The sequence below is a fragment of the Perca fluviatilis genome, chromosome 16 (assembly GCF_010015445.1).
Source record: "Perca fluviatilis chromosome 16, GENO_Pfluv_1.0, whole genome shotgun sequence".
Lineage (NCBI taxonomy): Eukaryota > Metazoa > Chordata > Actinopteri > Perciformes > Percidae > Perca > Perca fluviatilis.
The window spans coordinates 9935027-9958934 of NC_053127.1; the positions used below are offsets into that span (position 1 = coordinate 9935027).

Here is a 23908-nt window from a genome sequence, read left to right on the forward strand (position 1 = left end):
TTATCACATCCTGGAATCTTAATGCCTTTTGTAAGTAAGGCTTTAAATCTAAAGCTGTTGGATATTGACTCCCCCCTAATCTGCTCTCTAATGAAACCATGGCCTCTTTCAATAGATTCAACCCAAATATACAGGGTTATGTTTTTTTTCGTTTTCTTGCTTCCAACAAAACACACACACGCACGCACGTGCGCGCACACACGCCTTATAGCGTACAGTATCAACAACACCCTTTAGGCTTTCTTGATACAGCTGCCTCTCTGCTGGGAAAATGTGTGACAGGCTCTAAAATGGGTTTGAGTGGTAAATTGAATTAGAGTAGGATGCAGAATATGCCAGAATGGCAGGTGCACAGCAGTCTCTGTGTAGACAGCCTCGATTGGCAGCATCTGTGAAAGCCAGTGTTGCTCATCCTGGCTACAACTCTACACTAAGTGCCTGCAGTCAACATAGCTCTGTCCAGTGTGTGATATCAGCATGACCAAAAAATGTATTGCTGTACAGCCAGATTATCTGAGCCAGATAGACACTTACAATTATAATTGACTTTTCAAAATGATATACTGAATAACAGCCCAACATAAGCACTACACGATACACGGTAAACAAGTGAGCAGAAATCCATTAATTTCACATAAAGGTGAAACACCAACTGCCTTGTCAGCAGAGAGCAGGACAATAGCACAACTTATGTGATGTGGCGTTTTCAGTAGTTGTATATTGACAGTTGACTGCTTTCACGCAAAGTTTATTCGATCACTGTAACGTTCGTTTGTAAGAGTACTGATTGTACAACACTTGTATTTATCAGGAGCATGGTTTAAATAATTTTTCAGTGATTCAAGTAGGCCTGGTGTTGTACTCACTGATGGCAGTCTAAAAAAGACAACCAACCAATCAGAACTTGGTAGGTGGGATTAATAATGGGGGAGTCATCTTCCTGAGAAAGCCAGAGCACAAAAATGGCAACATCCATGAAAAATAGTGATAGCAAATTTGCTAATGGCTATACACATGGATGAGACTGACACAGCTGTACAGGTTGTTGTCAACCGAAATAACAACTCTCACTTGTCATACTGAGTACTCAAACCTAATTATATGAACATGCATATGAGCACAGTAAACATTGAGCAGTGTCATAAATCTATAGCACCATAAGACCAGCAAACACATTCAACATTTTTGTGCTCCAGCTCCTGCTGAAACTTGCTAAAACCTTTTTACAACCCAAAAGGCTAATTTAAACTCAATGAAAACCTATTAAACCATGGAAAAACTCTTTCACATGGCCACACCACCATTGTTTCCCCTCTGCTTCTTTATCTAAACACTTTAGAACTATTAGAAAAAAGCAAGATAAAGGTGATAACCCAAATCTTTTAACTTTTTCAAGCCCCTTTGTTATCTCAACCAAATGATATTTTGATAATATCAAAAACAAATTTTCCAAATGAGACATCTTCATAGATGCAATAAAAGTTTTTAGCATTACCTGCAGCACATTCAGAACAGAGATCCATAAACAAAGCTGATGTCAGTGTGAACATCAGTTACAACAATGAGTATTTTGGCTGACACCATTTGGGTTTGTGCAAATCTCTGTCTTGGATGACAAAAGAAAGTGATAAATAATGTGTGAGAACTTTGTTAAGAAAAGCTAGATGTCTGTTGTAAAAAGGCTGAGTCAACTGTAGGAACCGTTGAAGAAATTCATTAGTTCCGTTGTCTATGAGATTGTCTTTTTCCACTTTGGTGATTCTGCACCAAATGAATCATTGGGCTGTTAGTTGCTATTTTTGTGCTTTATTGGGTTGTATTGGGTACTGACTGTTGACCTGTAATTCCTGACTGCATCAAGTGTCTTGTATCTGACTAACAGAATATACAGTATTTCTGGGGGATCAAAAGTCCCAGGTTTAAGATATCATATCAGGGGTCACAATGTGGCTAGTCTATATCGCCGACGTTTCATTAAAGGGATTGTTCCAATGCCGCCGGAGGTTTCGCTGGATGTCACTCATTTTCGTGCACATGTTCCACCAAAACAAATTCCTTCCCGAGGCTATTTTGCAGCGGCACCGCACCTGCACCTGGTGCTTATAGTGCCGCCCAAGCCGATTGTGATTGGTTTAAAGAAATGCCAATAAACCACAGCACGTTTTTCTCCTATCCTGGAATGATGTGTGTACTAGCCGGACCCTCTTCCGCAGCGCTGTGGAGAAAGGTCTGGCAATGCGAGACTACAATGTGGCCTATAGGCCTAGGATAAAAAGGAGAAATTCAATGAATGCATATCTAATCAAATCCATTCAGTTGTTGTTATTACAAAAGTAGATACAGGCCATGGATGATCCAGTCTGGGGTGAAGGAGGACATCCATAATGCAGTTCTGACAAAAAAAAACACGTACAATTGACAACACGGCCTGCAGAGCTGAAGCACATTGATCCCACACCTCAAAGCAGAAAAGTCAAAGATAGACCGACCATTCACAGAGAGTTTAGTTAGTATCCCAGCTGAACAACAAAAGTCTCGGCTTTTTATTGTGTTTTGTCCTTTCCAGAGAAATGCACTGTGCATTCAAGTGCCTGTTTGCAGTTCTTTTTCAGTTATTGTTGAAAACATGGAGCTGGAATTTCTTACCACAGTACAGCATCTTGTTGTGCTCGCTCAGCCCTTTAAAAATATCTACAGAAAACAGCCAAATCACCCATGTTGACACAAAGTAGTTAGACATCTAATAGTATTGCCATTTTAAACTGCCAAAGACAAATCAGATCTATGTAACATCATGGGAAGTATGGTTGAAGGATGAAGCATATCCTATCAACTCATACTCGCTGCATGCTCCTTTGATCTGCTACATTTTATTGCACCATAGATCCCCAACTAATTTATCACAGACCATCATGTGACTATATTGTCTCATCATTGCGGTCCAAGCATACCCTCACCATATTGTATGGAGTAGGCCGTATATGCTTGGGGAATTCTCTCAATCCGCTTACCAGAGGTCTGTACCAGTTAAGTTATCCTCAGCATGGAGCATATGCTAGCTTTTTTTCTGTGATACTACAGTGTGAGAGGCACATCTGGCAGTGCAGTCATCTCAACAGTAATTTGCATTGCAATATGGTGTTCAAGGGTTGGTTAGGAACGTGTCTTATTTTTATTTTCTCTGACATTCTCATTGTTATCTGGCCTCATTTTCATGTGTTTCCCAGTTTGGAAAATGTTAGGAAGTCAGTCAAGTTGCCAGAATAAGGTATGAAAATGTTCTGTTTCTATCTGTTCTGTTGCTACACCAAGTGGCACTAAGTCTAGCTGAAAGTGTTTTGGCTTTTTGAAGTAATGGTTCAAAGCTATATACTTTTTGCACTTAATGCCAGGAGGTGCCACATGGCAAAATGTCAATGATCTAATTAACTTTACTCAAAGTAGGGATATGGATATTCCCTCTTCAAAGAGCCATTGGGTTCTGAAGCCCCAACTATTTAACTGTCCTTTTTTAGGTCATTCTATCAGTCAGGTTTGAAGAGATATCAGTGACCACCATCCCCTAATTTTTAAAGCCGAGTGCTCCGTTTTTGGGGTTGAATATCCCAAGTATTGCTGTGCTTCTCGGGGAAATATGCTCTCAGTGGAAGCAAGTGAAGAGGCCGTTTGTGTGGGTGGTCAGATGAAATTATACTGTTGCCACGTGTGAGAGATGCCCTATTCCTGCCTCCCTTATTTGGAGGGTGTCACAGTCAAGCTCTTTAACCCTCATTCTACCAATATATTAAACATACAAGGACCACTGACTAATGTCCCTGGGGACCCCAAGAATAAACCACTATATGGTAACAAATTGATTGACAAAGTCATGACAACTTGGAATGATAGAATAATACACTTGAGAAATATGACAAAACCTCTGTATACCTCTGGGGTCTGCGGTTACCCCAGTCGAAAGGATAGCTCACACAAATAATGCTTATTCCACATCCCAGTTGTCACTGTTAGCTGCTCAGCTGCAGATGACTCACTGCTAACCTTTTCGCTATAATCACTGCTTTGTAGCTGAATGTCATAAGCTTAATTTGAACATAGGGGAGGCCACTTACAGCATAAGCTGACAATAAGATTCAGTTTTGGAGCAGCTCCAACCCCCTTTCCTGAGGATACAAAGTCTCAGGTACAGTGTGAACAAGGGTTGGGCCACTGGCTGAATAATTTATGTATCAATGGTGGACTGAGTCTGTATATGACGAAATGTCCCCACTGAATGTAAATGACTTAGAATCTTGTGAAACGTAACCATAGGCTATGGAAAATCCCAGATGCAGTGAGAGTTACTTTAGTCACAGGAGTCTAAACAAAAAGAAAGATTTACATTGACTGTTAAAACCTAAACTTCTTAGACTGCATTGGTTTCAGCATTAAAGTTTGGTGCTTCCTTCTTGAATGTACTTCCTTTCTTATAGTAGAGAAGCAAATGTAAAAATATGCTCAAATTGTGATTCATTTAGACTGTAAAAACAGCCCACATTCCCCAGAGCATTCCTAAATGTGTGCTGGTTTTGTCTGTTTTGATTTGCCTACCTTGGCTGTTTTCTACTGGGAATGCACCACATACTTTTACTTGTTCGGCAGTTTTTGTCCAGATTGTGAGGACTTACTGTAATTTAAAATTTTAATGGCTCTTCTGAGGCATCCTGTTGGGCCCGTGGCCAGCGTTTAGGAAGACTTTTGTTGCATGCCATCAACCTTTCTCTCTTCAAGGTTCTTGTCGCTGTCTCCTAAGAAAATTGTCCAAAAAAGGCAAATACCAAAACATTTTTTTAAAAGGACCTTACTAATGCATTGAACATTTATGTTTTGGTTCATCACTTCTTTATTAATACATACAAATGTAATTTGCAATAACGATTGCAGACCTGGGACATACACTGCCACTGCCACCTAGATGGGGCCAAAAGTTTGCTCCGACAAAAGCAGGAGGTCTGGATATTGCCTCAGCTGAATTTGTTAAAGCGGTTGGCTTTTTTCGGGGTGGCTTTGCACTGCTCCCTCCCCCTGCAGTCTAGGGAATTGCTGCCACCTTCAAGTGCAGCAAAGCCACAGACGTAAGTGTGTTAAGCCCTGTGTGCTTTGCCGAGGGTGGAAATGAAGACAGGCTACCCCTATGAAGAATGATGGCTCCTTCAAGAGGCAGCTGTCCTATTTTAAGCAGGCGACGCTCGCCACAATGTGCTGTCTGACTCCGCTTTTCCCTCCTTCTTTTTGTTTTCTTCTGTTGTTCTTCTTTCTCTTTCCCTCTATCTCTACCTCTACCATGGCGAGGAAGGACCTTTGAGAATGGGCTAAATAAAAGTCTCCGGATGTACAGAGAGGAGATAATGTGTAGTCCCCCTGAAACATCTTCAAGGATGGAAATGTTATTGATGCATGTTAAGTCCTCTGAGGGTTTCACTCAAAGGACATTTGGGGCCTTTCATCCCTGACATGAAGGTGGAAGGGAACATTATTGGGTTCTGCAACATGACAGAGGTTTCTCCTTTCAGTTGGAAGCTTGAAAGGAAAGAGTCATCTTTCTCCACCCTTTGAGAGAGAAGCCTCATAATTGGCTGAAATAGCTGCTCTTTTCTTCGTACCTTCTTCTTGAGGTAATTGGTATTTATGAAGTATTTATGGTCCACATTTGCCAGTGTCAGTTCCACACGGAGTAGAATATATATATATTTTGGACAGAGAGACTGTTCCCCTACTTTTCCTTACCCTGGAAGGAAAGTGTTGCTTTTTGTTTTGCCCATTTTACACATTCTTAATTTCAGCAGTCGTGCATCGTTGCACTTACATAACAGTCTGAGCAGGACCAAGGGGGCTGTTATTGTTGTGTGGTATCACACCGGGCTGCCGTCCCATCTGTGATGGTGACTTGAGGGAAGTAGACACCACTCCTGTTAATAAATACATTTTTATAATGCAATTAAACCATATAAATAAAATAAATAAATTAGCTATTTCTTATGGATTAGTCCAACCAGGATTCCCCAGCCCAAGACATGGTTGCTGCCCTTGTGTGAAGCTAGAAGTGTTTTTTTAGCCAGCTAGTGGTGTGGCTCTGGGGTTATATACTTTGTTCAAGATTGAAATATCTCAACAACTATTTGATGGATTGCCAGGAAACATTTTTGGCCAACAGTGGAGGAATCTTTGGAGATCTCCGGACTATTTTCTTGAGCCACTATGACATTTTTAGTTTTAAGTCAAATGTATTATTAACTGTTCAGTATATTGCCATGGAATTTGGCACAGATATTCAAGCCTTTCCAGTTTCCTAAAAGCTTTGTTTATCCGCCGATGTTTCATTTAACTTCGCCAGCAGCTCAACTTTTTCACTTTTCCAGTGGAATATATCAAAATAGAAATTGATTGTGTAATCATTTGGTACAAACAATCTTGGTTCCCAGATGTCACCTGATGACTTTGATAATCTGAATTTGTATCTAGTGCCATCAGCAGCTTGAAATTTTTGGTTTAGAGTTAGTGTATATGTTTCCACAACTTTGAGATACATTTCCATTTAACGTCATTGGTCAATTTGTACATTTACTTTACAGTAACCCTCCTAGATGTGGCTTCCTCTCCTAGAATAAAATCATCCACTTGTCATACCAATGAAAAATACATTAATATGGATAGTTTCATAAGCTGGACAGCATGACAGCAAAGCCATGCACTCAATGCAACATGAGACTATCCCATCTTTGTCTGCGGTTGGTGGGAACAAAATTGTGTGTACTTTGTGAGCTGTGTGTTTCTCTTTGTTCTGGCATCCATACAGTTCAGGCTTATCTTCCTGCTTTCCTATCTTTTTTTTATGATTCTGTTTATCCTACTGTACAGCTATATCCACATTCTGAATGACTGAGCTAATTGTTCCTGCTCATGGATTCTCTGCAGATTCAATTATACGCCACTCTGGGCATCCTGAAAAAAAAAAAAAAATGAGGGTGGGAAAAGAGGGATGTGCGTTGAAAGTGTGGGAGAGTGAAAAATGAAAAGGTAAAAAGCGAAAAGGGGCTTGAAGGTTGTAGATAAGAGAGTGGGAAGTTGAGAGAGAGAGAGGAAAAAAAGGATGAGAGCTAAGAAGTAGAAGCAGGAGGGATAAATTAGAGAGGGGAGTAAGAGCATTCCCTTGAGTCATATATTTATGTAAGGGGAAAATCAGCTCACTGGAGTGTACACTGTAATGGCACCCCTCTGTATAATGATTGGCGCTGACCTCCCAAATAAGAGGATTAGTATGTGCCTGAGCTGGCCAGAAATAATGGACCTCACCTTAGCTTAGCTGCAGTTTGACACAGCAGAAAATAGGTAGGGAAATAAGAATACCAAAGCAGCAGGAAGCTTGCCTGAACCTCATTCATCTGCATCACCATTGTTGTCAAATTGGACATGCATTCCTGCATATCTGCCGGGTTCATGAGCAGATGGCATAAACGTACTGGACCTATGTGGACTCATAACATACTGTAGTAGACATCATGGAAATAAGGTGCAGCCGACTGTAACATGTTGTGGTGATTTTTCTTTTCTTTTAGCCTATAACAAGCAGTGCAATGAGTTACTCTTTCCGTTATTTACATGCAAGGTTGTCTACAGGAAATGAGTTCTCGTTATTGTAGCTTTCAGTCAGGCAGAGGGCAAGTCTTCTGCTTGGAAGAATATTGTGGCTCAGCAGTGAATGTTGTGGCTAATGTCTTACTGCAGGGCACACTCTCCTTTTGTGTGCTTTGAACCAGCAGGATTAAAGCATCCATCTTGCTCTCCCGCTTCCCCTAATGGTATTAGGAAAAGGGTGGATAGGTTTCCGTATTCCGTTAAGGAATATCTGATATGGGGACAGGGTGATTCAATTAAGTCAAAAGCAAAGTGGGAGGGAATGAGTACTGGTGTAATAGCCTCTGAGCTGCATAGCTCAAAGTGGGGCATTTCAATCTGTAAAAATCCTGCTTGCACTCCCCAAAAACAAAAAATAAACAAAAAAAAAAAAAAAAAAAAAAAATCATTAAACAAACAATAACACCAAACAAAAAAAAAAAAAAAAAACAACACTACCCCCCCAGTGTTGTGAGTAACAAAATAGACACACAACATCCGTCTTTCATGCAATGCATGCTGGGATTGGCTCCAGGCCCCTTGATATCTACAATTGGATAAGCAGATATACACAATAGACATATGGATGGACCATGGTTACCAAGTTTGAACATTGAAAAGTATCTAGTAGCTTAGTAAATATTAAAGTAGCAAACCAACTTACTGCTAATGTTAATAATACCAGTCAATGTTGGAGTGGTGCTATAAAGTACATATGCTTTCCTGTCCTGAGTTAAAATAGCTATGTGAGGACAATTCAGCCTGAATTAAATCTTATATTCAACCTCATATTTTATTAGTTATGCTAGGAACACATAACCATTAAAAAATGATATTTGTACTTTGTGTTCTCAGAGAAAATATAACTAAAACATAAACTCATTCAATTTTAAATCACCCAATGTCCACTCTTAATTGCCTTTTTATATAAATAGTTACAGATTCATTTAAGAAAAAAGCCTCTGTCGGTGTTCCTGTCTTCCGCACAATGGAATGTTATACTACAACTTCTCCTCATTTGTCCCTGTTATAATTGGTCTCATTAATAGCTTGTTGTAATTTGCCCTGTTGGAATATAGAATATGAATGCATGTTATGCTGTGCATGACTGTTGTCTTTTATTCTCTGCTAGCTGTAGAAAGCCCCATTCGGAGATAATAACGTTTACTTCACTTGAACTTTGGCTGGTTATCAAAACAATGCCTCATAAATGCATCAAATAATAGCCTGCCTAATGGTGGCATATGGGAAATATGTGACGCTGTGAACATATTTTTTCACATTCACAGTTTGCAGGGTGTGAACAAGCTACATTTGAAGAACAGCCATTACTGGTATTTTGTTTTATTGGAATTATACAAAATGATAATGAGAGAGCAAAAGAATATTTTTTCGCTGATTGGAAAGTGACAGTAGAATTTATGAACTCCACACTTCCTCTGAAAACAATGTTATGTTTGGGGCTACTTACGTCACAGTTATCTTAGTCTCGCTTTGCCAGACCATCATTACGCTGCGGAGTGGAGGAGGGTCTGGCTAGTCCACACAGCATTCCGGGATGGGAGATAAAACGTGCTCTGGTTTATTGGCATTTCTTTAAACCAATCACAATCGTCATAGGCAGCACTAAGCTCTGCATGGAGCCACTGTAAAAGAGTTGTGCAAGAGAAAACTCAGATTGGACAGATAGTCTAGCTAGCTGTCTCAATTTACCCTGCAGAGATCTGAGGAGCAGTTAACCATAGACCTCAAAAATCGACCAGAGTTTAAAATTCCAACACAAAGAAAGCGGAAGGAAACGGACATCGACGAAATTGCCGGCGGCACCGGAGCAATCCCGGAAGTGGAACTTCAAGGATATAGACTAATCTTAACACATGAACGTGAGCAGTTTAACACCAGAAATTGGCTTTTCTCTAACTCACAGGTATCAGAGATCTTAACATTCTCCACACCAAAAGTCCTGACCTTCATAGTCTAACATTCATAACTGCCGAAATTGCAATTGCTCTTTCCTACCTACGAGGTTACTTGTTTTACAGGCACGACCAGTTACCATTGAATGATGAGCTTAAACAAAAGAGTCTTAAATTAGATGGCTAGTATTTTGACCAAAAGAAAGTTTACCTGACATCTTCAGCTCTGTTACACTCGAATGCCTCCTAATATATTTCTAATGCATTATGCTTAAGGCTGTTATATTGAGTGTGGGGGGGGCAGAAAACCCAAATCACTTTCTTGACCTCTTCCACTTCATATATTTGAGTGGTCAGGTTATCACATCGTGGTTTGGTGTCTTCACGCCACCAAGTCCCAATACTGTCTGGAGCCATTGGGTTTCTATTACCACAAATCCATTCTGCTCATTTAAAATGAATGGCTGTGGACCTTCCCTGACCCCAGAGATAAGCCTGACCAAGTCTTTTTTTTTTTTTTTTTTTTTTTTTTTTAACAACACCTTGGTAATTGGATTTTCTGTCCTTATCAGATATATCATTGAGTAGAAGGTATGGTAATATTTGGGTGGTCACTGGATTTTTCTACTTAGATTTTCTTTAGAATTATTATTATTATTATTATTATTATTTATTTTTTACAGTAGCTAATGCACACATCAAATCTATTAGTACACATTTGTGCAATTCCTATTTGGAGCAATTTTTTTATTGATCCAAATCCCATGGAAAGACCAAAACCAACAACATATTAGTACCTCTCACAATACTTTCAAACTTCACTTTAGTCTGTGGCACTCCGCCCAAGCCTAATGGCTTCAACCGACTGTTAAAAAGAAAAATACAGAATAGCATCCGCCTGATCCTTGAAATCAAATTGTAGGTAGGATAACTGACAAAGCAAGGGTCTACATAGCTTGAGGAAGCACGGGGAAGCCACAGTTATAATTGTATCAAATTACTCTCATTGTGAATAACCTGTGCTTCATTATTTTCCCTTTTATGGCAGCTGCATGGGAATTTAGACAATAGAGGCTGTCATGTAATGAAGCTTATCCACATTTGAGCACCCGAATTTGTCCTGCATTTCCGGTGCTAAGTGTACACAATCTGCCAGATGGTACTGTAAACACACACTCTAGAATGTAGAATTTCACTCATAAAAAGGACCCTCTATGCATAATGTTACACTGTTATGAGCTGAGCTGTATTACGTTTTGCTCATTTCTCTGGCTGTTCTTATCCACCATGAAATTGCAGGCCTATCAGTTCAAAGTCATGACGTGCACAAGGCAGTGTATTAAGCCACCACCCATGACTTGGTGAATGGTGAGAAGGCGTGAGGACTGGGGGTGTCCGGGACATCACCCTGGGCTCCTTTTTTTTCCTGTGTCACCCTGAGGACACAAGGAGGGAGGGTTCTCAGCCTTATCAGCAGGACAGCACCCAGCGCTCTAATCACCGGGTTCCAGAGACAGCCGGAGGTAAAGGGAGAGTGGATGGATGAACAACATCCAAGGAGAGAAAAAAGGAGGAAGGAGAGAAGGGAAAAAAGGCAATGTTTATACCTTGTAGCTTATATCAAATGACAGCTGCTTTACAGTTCAGTGCATAACTGAGTAGAAATCCTTTTGGTGGGAAGAGACTAGTGCAGATTGTGTCCCACGGCACATTGTTGGTGATGAAATATAGAGACTTTGCAGTTGCATCACAAGTCTCTTAGCAACCGCAGCAGGTGCCATCTTGAAAGCATCCTTGAGAAGAGGCTGCATGCAAAAAGACCTGAAAAGAAAGATGTCGGTCAGTTCATTGAAATGTCCCTTGCTGAAGTCCTACTCTCTGTGCGGACCTTGTCTCTTTAGCAACGTTAGCTGACTTCGTCCTTTGCTCATATTTTCCAGTTTAATTGAATCTCTAAAACCGCAGAAAGTCTCACAGAGGCCAAAAGACAGGAAAGTAGATTTGATAGAGTACTTTTCTAACTGTTCATGCGGGCATTCAAAGAAAGGTTTAAAACAAATCATATTTTTTCTAGTTCACCTTTTAAATTGTCAAGCATTCCAGGCAAAGCAGTTTGATACCCTGCTGGCAGCATGTTTTGTCAACTCTCCATGAGTTTGTAATACAATAATAAATAAATAATAATAGATTCATATTTGATCAAAAAGCTTTAATGCAGCCAGAACCCAGGTATGGTTGTAAGCCCAGAGCTCATTGTGATAGAGCATATAGTGTTCCATTCTCCACACTTGATTTACTGCTGTGACTGGTTTAAAAGAAAGACAATAGGATTGGTGCTATTGATAATTAGTTTTTAATGTGCCACACTCATCATGTCCAATTTCATGCCCCTTAGGCAGCTGATCGCAGATTTAATCAACACATTATTGCTTGCTATACTTAAACTGACTAGAGGCTTCTCTGTGTGTGAGTGTGTGTGTTTGTGAGAGACAGTGTTAGCGTGGTGTTTGTGTAAGACAGTGTTAGTGTGTGTAGCCTGATAGTCCACTGTTGGTAATTTAGGCGTGTGTGTGTGTGTTTGTGTGAGACACTGTGTTAGCGTGTGTTTGTGTGATCGAGGAGCGAGTGACAGAGGTTGTCAGCATGTGCATCCATCCCAGCAACGTCCTTTTTTGATAGACATTGAATGTGTGTTCCGGGCCATTAACCAAGAGCTACGTTTGAAGATGACGCGCTTGCAAGCGTGTTGTCGTGCTGTGTCGAAGGAAGCCGTTGGTATTACTGTGTTTCTAGCGAAGAGGAGGGTCCATGCCTCCCTCACCTAATGAATACAGATGAAAGCAGGGCTGTTTTAGACCGCTCTTATTGCACATTATATTTGGCTGCACTAGTAGTGTGTATTACGCAATGAAATATCTTGTACTCTGTTTTTTTTTTTTGTCTATAAAAAGTGATTTTGGTCAGTTTGTTTGTCCTTTCATGTGTCTGTCTTTGGCCACCCTTCATCATATTTATGCCACGTAAGGAGGTTGGTTGGGGTGGTGGATGGGTCAAACAATACAGGAATTTCACCCAGGAGACCAGGGTTCGTGTCCCGTACTTATCCCACGTGTCACTGAACTGTACATTTTGTAACCCCACCCACGATCTTTTCCTTAACCTAACTGTCCCTTCTTGTGCCGCATGTCAGTCAGTAAGTCCCGACCCAGAGGGTCAAATGTGACGTCAAGAGTCCCGACACTAAAGGAGACTTTCAACGTGAATAACCAATGCCAAAAGCACAGGACCAAGCGTTTGTATTTTACGCAATGGGAGAATGAGAATGTGTTGATAGGACATATAGTTTCAGCAGTAACCAACTATTAGCTCTTGTATCAAGAGCAGTGGCCTTTACTGTGTTTTTGCACAATTGGGTAATCATTTTCCCTTTTCTTTTTCTGCTAAATACTTTGGGCTAACCCCTGTTTGCTCACAGCATCTGATTGCTTGTGATTCTTGCCTCATCTGACTTCCTTTCAGCAATGTTGCCATGCTTCCAGATGTCAGCATTTAACTTAACTCTGTGATGAGTACAATAGTATAGGAATGATGGTCAAAGATAAAAAATAAATAAAACCCAAGTTATAAATATGTTTTTTAAATTATGCTTTAGCTACCTGGTGGTGTAAAATAGGATTGTATTTACTGTATGTTCAGGATGTGTAATATATAAATATTGTATTATTATTCCACAGCTTTCTTGCTTGTATTTTGCTTTTGATCGGTTTGAACAAATTCATCTTTTTTTGCTGACACTGATTATTTTTTAACTCGAATCACTTACATATTTGTTCTTGGCTGCTGCTGGTTTTGTGCATGACAAGAACTTCACAAGTTTGTCATGACCACTGCTCACTACGAAGAGACTTTTATAAGTTGTCTGACGAGAGTGAGTATAGAGGAAGAGAAAGAGGCAGAAAATAGGTCCACTGGAGCCATGAAGAGTAGTGGCTGTGTTTATCTTGAACTACTTAGCTCCCTGGCTGTGAGTCAAACGTAGAGAGAGACATTGGGAGGTAGTGGAGGCCTTCATTAAATGCAGCTCAGGTCCTGGTGAAACCCTGGTAAATGTCCCTATCATCTCTGGAGTGGTCCAACGTCTAGCTCTCTTTCCAAATGACTCATGTTTAATGCATCTCGGCAGTCCTTGTCATTTAACCTCACCTCTGGAGGTTGTAGGTCGTGCTGGAATAGCGAAAGCTCCCACAAGACCCATAAGGGGCAAAGCGACCATGCAGTTATTCTTCACCCGCTCTCCATTTACTTAACATGGGGAGAGCTGCTCCATGTCTCGCCTATTGCTGTGCAATCTCCCCAAAGCAAACGGCCCTCACCCCATCACACCGCATGAACCTGAACTCGAGGGTGGTCTGGCTTGACCGTGTGGTTCTCAGAAGCACTTTGTTACTCTGCTTCCCGTGTGCTATGGCTGTATGCTTAAGCAGGAGACAACTGATGCTATGCTGGGAGACTTTATGACAAAAGCTGTGTTCTACACCGTTCCCTATCATGGAAATGGTGCATTATATTGTATAGTGTGTTCACCATTTTGTAGTGGTGTTCGAATTCTCCACGGTTAATTTCATTCACTATATAGCCCACTATAAAATACCCACAATGCACAGATAATATAATGATGTGCCCTACATTTTACTCCCGTATACCACAATGCAATGTGGTCGTGTTTTCCTGGATGAGAAGAAGAAGCAGAATCACCCGTTAAAACTGAAAAGGAAAAATGGAGCGGACTTTCATTTCTAAACAGTGGAAATGTAACATGCAAATATAGTATATACAACTTTTCATTATTCTCCTGAGTGCTCGGTTTGTTTCAGTGACGTATCATATTTGTTCACATGATGCTGGGCGCGCCCGCCTCCGTCACAAAAATAACCTGCACATCTACTGATGCCACGATATTTTCAGTGAGTGTCCAAAATCTCATTTGGGCGTTCCCTATATGGTTCAATATTTAATAAACACTGTATAGGGAATAGTGAGTGAGTGAGTGAATGAGGGAACGGTTTCAAAAACAGCTTAAGTCTTCAGACTTTAGGTGAACACTGCAGTTTGTAGCTTTGGCAAACGCTTTTTAGGTGAGATTGAAGGCTACCAAACTCCATCAACCTTAATATTTTGTAAAATAGGTATGTATATATGGTCATTAAACAACATTGAAAGTGAATGCAGTAGCTTGTAAATGTAAAGGTAATTTCTATTTCCGACATGGTCAGACAACACATCGTACAACCTCTGTTTGGAGCATACGGAGGCCTTTTAGCTTGCAGACATACATGTCCAAGCAAATGATCAGCAATTCAACAGGATACATCTTCATCACAAACGGGGCTGTGTAACAGGATGTAAAAGACCTGGAATTCTACCCTTTGTTCACTTGATCGTCACGCTGCATTTTCCCTGCAATTTTGCCAGCTTACATGCAAAGACTGCCTCCCTTTTACTCCTCGTCTACCTCACTTACACACACCCACTCAATCTCTGCCTCTCGCTCTGGATAATGGTAATTAGAATATCCCCGTGATTGAAATTTGGCAAAACTTGAAGAGGAAATAGGTTTTCTAATCAAAAGCTGCCACGTAGCTGGAATCCTGATGCTTACTTGGCTGAAAAATGTTCTTCAACGATGGGGGCCTAAATGGATGCCAGACTGTATACTGAGGGCCAGCGCTGCTATTTCCCTGCAATGTTGGATTTTTTACAAACGTCCCCAGGGTTTCCCCCCAAAAAGTTGGCCCGCTGGCAAGTGTCTTTTTATGAGGAGGGCCCGGCTGGGGCCAGTCCCAGACAGATGGCAGTATTAATGTAGAGCCCAATAGTTTCAGTGATACCAAATAATGGATGGAATCGCAAAATTATGATTTTAAAAAAGCTATAAGAGCTAACTGGAGATTTGAAAATATGACTATGACTTTCCAACAGATCCGCCCCACTGTAACTGTAGTTTAAAAAATGTCTTACAGGCTTGCAGTACAGTGGGGGAAACACTGCGTCCCAGTTGAGCCTGCCTTAGCCAGTTTTTGCTCATTTATTTAAAAGTGTGTTTTGTTGTTATTTTTATGATGGGTTGGATAAAAGACATTGCTTAGCTTAGCATAAAGACTGGAAGCAAACAGAAACAGCTAGCATGGATCTGTCCAAAGGAAATCCACCTACAGTACAAGCACCTCTTAACCTCACTGTCTAACGGGATATTTTGAAGTGGGCTTGTATGAGGTACTTATCCAGGAACAGAAGCTGAGCATTGTACTGTTACTGTATGGACAGGCCTGGGCCACACAGCAAAACATTTTAGCCACCTAAAAAAATCTATATTAGTTTAAGTGTACACTATATTTAGAATATTTTCCCCGCTTTACCTTGCCTTGCCTATGTCCTTTTCTTTTGGCACTGCATTTTTGTTACCGTAGAACATCCTTATTCCTACACCCGATCAGTCTGCCTCAGCAAAAGTTCTTCTGTATACTCTGGCTCATAAAGGCATACTATTCTCACCATAGTGAACAGCATTTCATCATCGCTGTCATAATCACTCACTTTCATTTTCTTGTATTTGTTTATTCCATAAACTGCAGGGAGTCTGACCCAAACAGCTTATCTGCGGCATATTGCAGTGTGCTGCACAGTTGCGCTTCTGCGTAGGAATAGGGAAGCTCTATGTTTGAGAAAATGCATTGCCAAAGGAAAGGGCTGTCTGACGGCAATGTGAACAATGTTAACATATTCTAAATAAAGCATACACTTGAACTGATATTGATTTTTAGGTGTTGATTTTTTTGGTGGTCCTTTGTTTAGGCGTTTTCATTCGCTTTGTTTATTCCATCCAAATAACCCAATTATAAAAGCAGAAAGTTGTGGTTGTATGGGGGGGTTATGTGCTCGACTGTCCCTTGGCTCGGAGCAGTGACTTCCATGCTGGTTGTGTGGCAACCTCACGCTTATGCCTATGGTGTCATTTCTCACACATTTATTAACCTGAGCTGATTCTTTTCTTTTTTCATTCCATAGATGCATGAAAGGCAATAGCAACGTCATCATTATTTTGTATTCTACTACAGTAGAGTCTACTACAGAAAAATATTTCCGAGGATATTTGTGATTCAGTAGATGTGTGGCATGGGACTAGCCGAAAGACATTTGCACAAGATATCATCATCTGAGTATGCAGTCAACAACATTTGGGTATTACCTCCAAAAAATGTTGATCAAAGCCCATTTCTAGCCAAATGAATTTGCCTTTGAAGTTAAAACCTTACACATAAACTTCAACAACTGTCTGTTTCTCAAATGAGCTGCGATCTTTTAATGATTTTCTTTTTGCAGAAAGGACCAGCATGAATGATTTTTCTTTGCATCCTTACCTGGCTTCTCCTGTACTTTACAAACCTCTATGCACTGGCAAATGGGGGCAATTAAATTAAGATGGGGCTTTGAATGCTAATCTCCCTTTCTGTTTTTTTCCCTCCCTGCTACCCTTCCCACCTATCCTCGTCCTCCAACACAGGAGCTGCACAGGAACCAGGTAAGCCTTCCTCACGTCTCCTTTCCTTCTCCTTACCACATCCTCTCACCATGTTCCAGCTGTCCAGCTTCTGTCTCGTATCAAAACGTGTATTCTCTCTGTGTTTTGCATACGATTGATCCACAATCCCCCCCTCCCCCATTTCAGTTTTTCTCATGCTCTCACACCTTTAGATTTCTATCTGCCTCTCTTGCATTCTCCACAGCACATTTTTTCCAAATCTCATCTTGCTTCCATTGCTCCTGCCATCTTCAGTTGCTTACCAATGTTCTAAATAGTGCTAACTGTAGCATCCTTTTTAAATTAATTAGATAGTGCAGGGTCTTCAACATTTTTTAAGCCAAGGACCCCTTAACTGAAAGACAGACAGAGCAGGGACTATTACTAATATTTTATGAAATTAAGTTGCATATTAAACAGAGCCTACAATAACATGTAGGGCAGCCCAAAGCCTTTATACATAAATTTTTAGTGCATAGAATACTAAGCTATTAAAATAATAATTGTTAGCATGATTTTATGAATTATGTTTTAATGTTAAACATACATGTGGCACAGTGAAATAAAGGATTAACTGTATCTGTGGATGACTGGCTACCTTAGTGACTATCTTAGTAAGTAAGCCTATCATCAGTGGGGATTTTTATTTGCTAATAATATGTTGGATTCATGTTAAGACATTTACATTTTTGAAAAAACTTTAAATAATTAACAATAATTTGGAGGCCCCCCTGCAGTGACTCTGAGGATCCCCCTATTGAAGATCTCTGAGATAATACCAAGACTAAACTCAATGATCTAAATCTAAATTAAATCAGCAAAATATATCTTTAACAGTAGCTTAATAATGATCCAAACAAACTGAAATGAACCACTGAGAAAAGGAGCAATTCAGGAAAACAGGAAGACTTCTTACAGTGAAAATTTGTAATGAAGGCCAATCTCTAATACAAGCAAGTTTCGCATTAAAGGCCTGCTTCTTTTTGCCGTGGAGGTAAATAAATGCCATGGCTGCATTTTTTATAATTTATGGTGAATGACATTTGGAATGATAAAAATGAGAATTGTATTTTAAAAACACATTGTTCCCTTGTCAGAATGTTCTTCAATAGCTACGCTTACAAAAAAACAACACAATTGTATGCTGTAAATCAAGTCATGCTGCCTCTCTAGTTGCCTTCGCTCCCCCTCTCCCCTTGCTCTCCCCTACCAAGCCGCTTAATCCAATTAGCAGTGCCAGCGACAGTTATTTATATGTACATGAATTAGAATTGAACAGTAAGAGATCGTCCCCTGGGGCCGATTGGACGGAGCCCAGTCCTTCACAGGTCTGTTCTCGGTCACGAACCGATGCTGCTGCCACCAAGCAGTGGTGGTCTCTGCAGCTGAGTGCCAACCAAACAGCAGCAGAAACTCACACCAACATGCACTGCCAATGACAATCATCATCTCATCTGACTTTAATGGGAAAACCAAATCAGTGCCCACTTTCTATCCTCAGTAGTGAAATAATTAGAAAATATTGTTTCATCTTCTCAGTCTTACCGTTAAGACTAAAGACCTATTTGACTTGTTCAAATTAGGACACTCTAATAAGCTGTCTTCTCAGTGTTCAGGTTCATCTTAGATCTGTCTTCCGGTTGCATTCCATCGCGTTGGACTGTAACAGTAGATGTGCCAAATGAGTATGTAGGCCTACTGTTAGCTGCCAAATATGGCTCTCTTACCCTTTTGGACTATTTGCCAACTATTGCAGTTCAGAGGGCTAGGAATGTCACAATATTGGCAGCATAATCCTTTTTAAAGGTTTTAAATACGATATGTTTGAAATATTTAGAAAATGTCAAAAGATGGATTCATTATTGATGCCCTTTTTTAGTCCAGTCAGCAGATGTTAATGTTTGCAGTTGTTTGTCACTTGCGAAATTCTTTCCTTAAATTTAATTCTGAGGGTGGCCGGTGAGATCGGTTGGTAGAACGAGTGCACATATATAGAGGTTTATTCCTCAGTGCAGACGGTCCAGGGTTTGAGTCCGACCTGTGACAGTTTTCCTGCATGTCTTCTAGGGCTGCACGATTATGGCCAAAATGATAATCACGATTATTTTGATCAATATTGAGATCACGATTAATTATCACGATTATTTGTTGATTTTAACCAAAACAAATTTTATTGTCACATAGGCTAAATATAACTGCTTTTACATCCATATTGTGCTAAAGCTATGAGCTAAAAGACACAAACTAGCACTGGTCATTGCTGTTGTCTGAAAAACAAAACAGATGGGACAAAACGTTGCGTTTACTGGTAAACTCGTAAACATTGTGACTGGCTTATGATGACCGACTGCTACCTGTTGTGGAATTTTCCTCACATTACTCTGTCCTCTGTGACTGTCTACATCTAGAAACTAAGCTGCGCGGTGCAGGGAACAACTCTGATTGGCTCATGGAGGTACGTGATCAGACAGTGGGTTATGGAGCGCTAGATTGGCTTTGCAAAAACTTTGGTAAGGAGCGTTCTATGAACGTAATGACGCATTTTAAATATCGCTCGGTCACGTAAATTTGATCGTGGGAAGTCAAAATCGTGATCGTGATTAAAATTCAATTAATTGTGCAGCCCTAATGTCTTCCCCCTCTCTCTCCCCTTTCATGTCTGAGCTGTCCTATCATTAAAGGCGGAAATGCCCTTAAAAAATCTTAAAAAAACAAACGTAATTCTGAGGCAATTAAAGAACTGAATAAAAGTTCCAGACAGCTCATTTTGGCCTAAATACAAATCAACCCTAGGATTGCATTAGGGTTTGGATTCATCTTCATTTATTAAAATTTTTCTTGTTTGTTTTCGAAGTGTACAATACATACAACTGAAAATACTAAAGAATATATGCAACACGATAGCTACCACATGTAACAAAATGAAAGTTAAAAACAACAAAAATGCAATATTTCCAAGGTCTGTACAGTATTTACTTTGTGATTGTGTAGCCAAAGCCAGTCTGGCATCACATGTGATGAGCTCCAGACCTTCAATCATCTATGACGTGGAATCGAATGAAAGTGTGTAAAATCAAAGTACAGGAGTAAACCAGAGCGAGCAAAAATGTGTCTTGTTTACAGTTCAAGGTCACAGTGCTTCCTTACTTGACCTACCACAACAGACAAGACTTCTCTCCTCCTGCGTGGGTGACTCATGATTTTGCTCTGTATGCCAATCAGTAGAATGGAAGACATGGGAGGAGGGTGGTGGGCTGAGGGACACAGCAGTTAAACACAAGGAGTCTTATCCTTGTGTGCACAGAGAGGGGCTCTTTATACACATACACACTTTTATGCATTTATGTGTGTGCATTCACACACCACACACACACACACACACACACACACACACACACACACACACACACACACACACACAGAGTACAGCCCAGATTAATGACTAAATCAATCACACGCATACAGTGTTTGCTTGTCATCCTGTATGCGTTTCTTTTTTTTATAACACAGGTTCAATTTCCCAAGCTACTAAAGCTCTATCCGTGTTTCCTCTGAATATGTATTCAACAAGGTCATCTCTCACTGCACCAAGAAACATTTCCCAACCACAGGATGTCTTTGCTATTGCAATGTCAATAGTCCCCAGTCCAATACATTGCAATCGACGTTTGTCAATACACCAGCATGCTTAGAGCTACACTGTAAGCTGAGGATGCAGCTCATTCATTAGATAAGACCTTGGTTAGACACCCAAACCGGGACAGAGTCATTATTAAGACCAGAGTGCATCGAGGCCGAGACAAGACCAAGACTTTGAGGAGTTGAGACCGAGACAAGACCAAAGACCAAGGCAGGGCGAGACTGAATCAAGACCAGACCAAAGCAACTGAAAATACGGTATATACACAACTAGCTATATGTACAGCTAATATTCGCTAAATCCCTTTGGGTGAGGAGGTGGAGAGATTTCTGGAGAGTTTTGGAACAGAGGCAGGTGGTCCCAGCTGTGTCGGTTAGCGTTACATTGCAGAATGTACACACTGCTGTGTTAATTTTATTTTTTCAAATAAACTCTTTAAAAAATATAATAAATGTAATGTTATTACCGACGATCTGGCTGACATCTCCCAGACAGCCAGAGCTTCTTCTCACCTACATTCACTTTGGGAATGCGTGTTAAGGGGGGGGCGGGGAACGGGGGGTTAACAGTAACACATTTCAAACTAGAAATGAGTCAAGTTATTGGTTGCATTTGAAGCAGGAAGTTTTGCATCCAATCGCAGTAATGATGTTAACACATAAATCAGATGATACACAGGCAATGTAGTGATATCCCAGAAGATGTGATCTCAACCGGTCTTGAAATAAAATCCTGAGTCCTCTTCATTCGAGACCGAGACCTTCAAAAAGTGGTCTTGAACCGGTGTCAAGACCAACACCGGTCTTGAGTACTACAACACTGATAGATAGATAGATAAATAAATACTATTTAACCCTCATCCTGCCAACATATTTAACATAGGAGGACCACTGGGGTCTCTGGTGGACCCCAAGAATAAACTACTGTCAGAAACATCCATCATAGCAAAATGTTGACTTATGTCTTCTCAATACATTGTGAGTTATGTAATTACTGTCATCTGAAGCAAAACCCAAACTGATTATTTTTATTTTAGGAAAGTGAGTCAATTTCCATATTGTGTAAAATGAAAATATATACTTTTCTGTAATACAAATTGCAGCTTTTATCCCAAGTTGAATCCACACATTAGTACATAAAAGCTTATTTACCAACCTGTGATTCTGGAATCATTTAGTTTTCACTCATTTCAAATAAATGTTATTTGTGATATACTTATTTGGTGAAACCAACCAGAGACCCATGGCAAACATAAACTCAATAATAAATAGTTCCATCTATTAAAACTGCAGAGGCAGAATTGGGTGCTTTTGACTGGTACCATTGGCATTTTTAAAAAGCACAAATTAAAACAGAAACAGAAAACAATGATATGAAGTCATTAAGTACAAATTTATCAGTCAATGAACAATTGGAATGATTGAATAAAGCACCTGCGAGATATGACTTAAAGTATACCTCTGGGGGGTTTGCTGGTAGCCCAGTCAATAGGATAAGGGTTAAACAAGTATTGTCATTTTAACTACTAAAGACAAAACTAATCAAAGTCAAACATTTAATTTGGAAAAGCAAAAATGTGTCAATCTAAACTTTGAACTATGGATTCTACCACTGCCTCTTTATTATGACAGGAGGAAGGGAGTGAAGACAATTTATAAAATCTAGAAGACGAGGAAACCAAATGCTATAAAAACAAATACAATCAAAATGACATTTTACAGGGAGCAGAGAGGTCCCTGCTCTTGTCAGTAATGAGGATGCCCACTGAGCTCAGTAAAAGAGCTTTCATGTGGTCATGCTCCATCTGCTCGGAGTAAACTACAGAGACAAAGTTGTAGGGCATTACGAGGGTGTAAAAGGGCTTTAATGTAAATTTGTATTTATTTGTTGATAAATGTCATTCTTAAAAGATTAGGCTGGCGTTGTTTACATCTTATTTCTTATTTTCAACAAATCCCATTAAAGGACAAAAACAGCGCATTAGTCAGTCTCTCAGCACTTTCCATCTTCATAATGCCGACAAGATATAATAACAGTGCATGTTTAAAGTCAATATCTTTGACATTTCAAGATAAACAAACGTCTGTTATGCTGCTCTATTACCACCTGATGAGACAAACTCGTGATTAAACTTGAAATGAATTAAACAATCGTGACCTCATCACTGATACTAGAGGAACTGTGGACACAAGCTGCTGTGAACCTACTAAATGTATAATGTACATGTAAGTAGAATGTGCAATGCTTATAACAAAATAAGTAAATAAGAGAAAGTGTGCAGATTTGTGTGTGTCAAGTAAAAGGGGAAAATTATTATGTTTAGAATAAATCAGGTTATGGGGTATTTAATAATAGTTTTTGAACTTCAGCTTGATATTTACAGTATGGGGTAGTATAAAATATTCATTTTTTGATTAGCAAACTTAATAATACATAATTTGCAAACAGAGGGTTGCATGCAGTCATTTTATAATGATTCAATTATTTGTCCAAATTAAATCATCACAACATAATAAACAACTGTGTGCAGTTCTGACTTGACAGTTTAGTCTAGTTTAGTCAATGTAGTTATCCAACAGCCAATCAACTTGCAGCAGTACACTGCAAAACTATCCATCTTATGCAGTCATATCTGTCTACAAGTGAGTCCAAACAACTTTGCTTTCATACGAATGGAAAAAATGCCAGTTGTGGTGCCATAAGAGCGTTTCAGTGTATTTCCAAAAGAAGTCAACTTCTTAGCCTTTTAGCCTCTTTTTGCTCTCTGTTTTAGTATCTTCCTGTAGTGATGAATCTGGTCTTCGTGCTCTAATTGACCATGCTGGTAGATTATTAAAGCACTGTTCCAAAGCTCTGGCCTTATTGTAAATTCCTAAGTGGACATTTAATAAATAAAAGCCCTAAGCCTCTTCCATTGGACGGTATTCTTACTTGTTGTACTACGTATATGCCACAGCTCCTTTTGATTAGCATATAATTATTATAAACAACACATTTTTTATCAGCAATAGCTGATGCCACATGAAGTTCAAAAACCTCTGTGACTCTCAGTTACAGCTTGCAGTGTAAACCAACACTGAGTTTAGTCAACATGCATAACAGTGTCTAAATAAGTGTTTTTGA

General features: G+C 39.8%; 1 protein-coding gene across 5 annotated transcripts in view; it reads left to right on the plus strand.

Annotated features, from left to right (window-relative positions):
• cadm1a (cell adhesion molecule 1a) overlaps positions 1-23908 on the plus strand; it is a 414371-nt gene that overhangs the window by 273105 nt on the left and 117358 nt on the right. For 4 of the 5 annotated variants that reach the window (XM_039777288.1, XM_039777290.1, XM_039777291.1 and 1 more), the window contains exon 2: positions 17128-17145. The exons of the other annotated variant lie outside the window; for it this stretch is intronic. In XM_039777288.1, coding sequence (XP_039633222.1) covers positions 17128-17145 — 18 coding nt within the window. The remainder of the gene's footprint in view (positions 1-17127; positions 17146-23908) is intronic. 5 annotated transcript variants of the gene reach the window in all.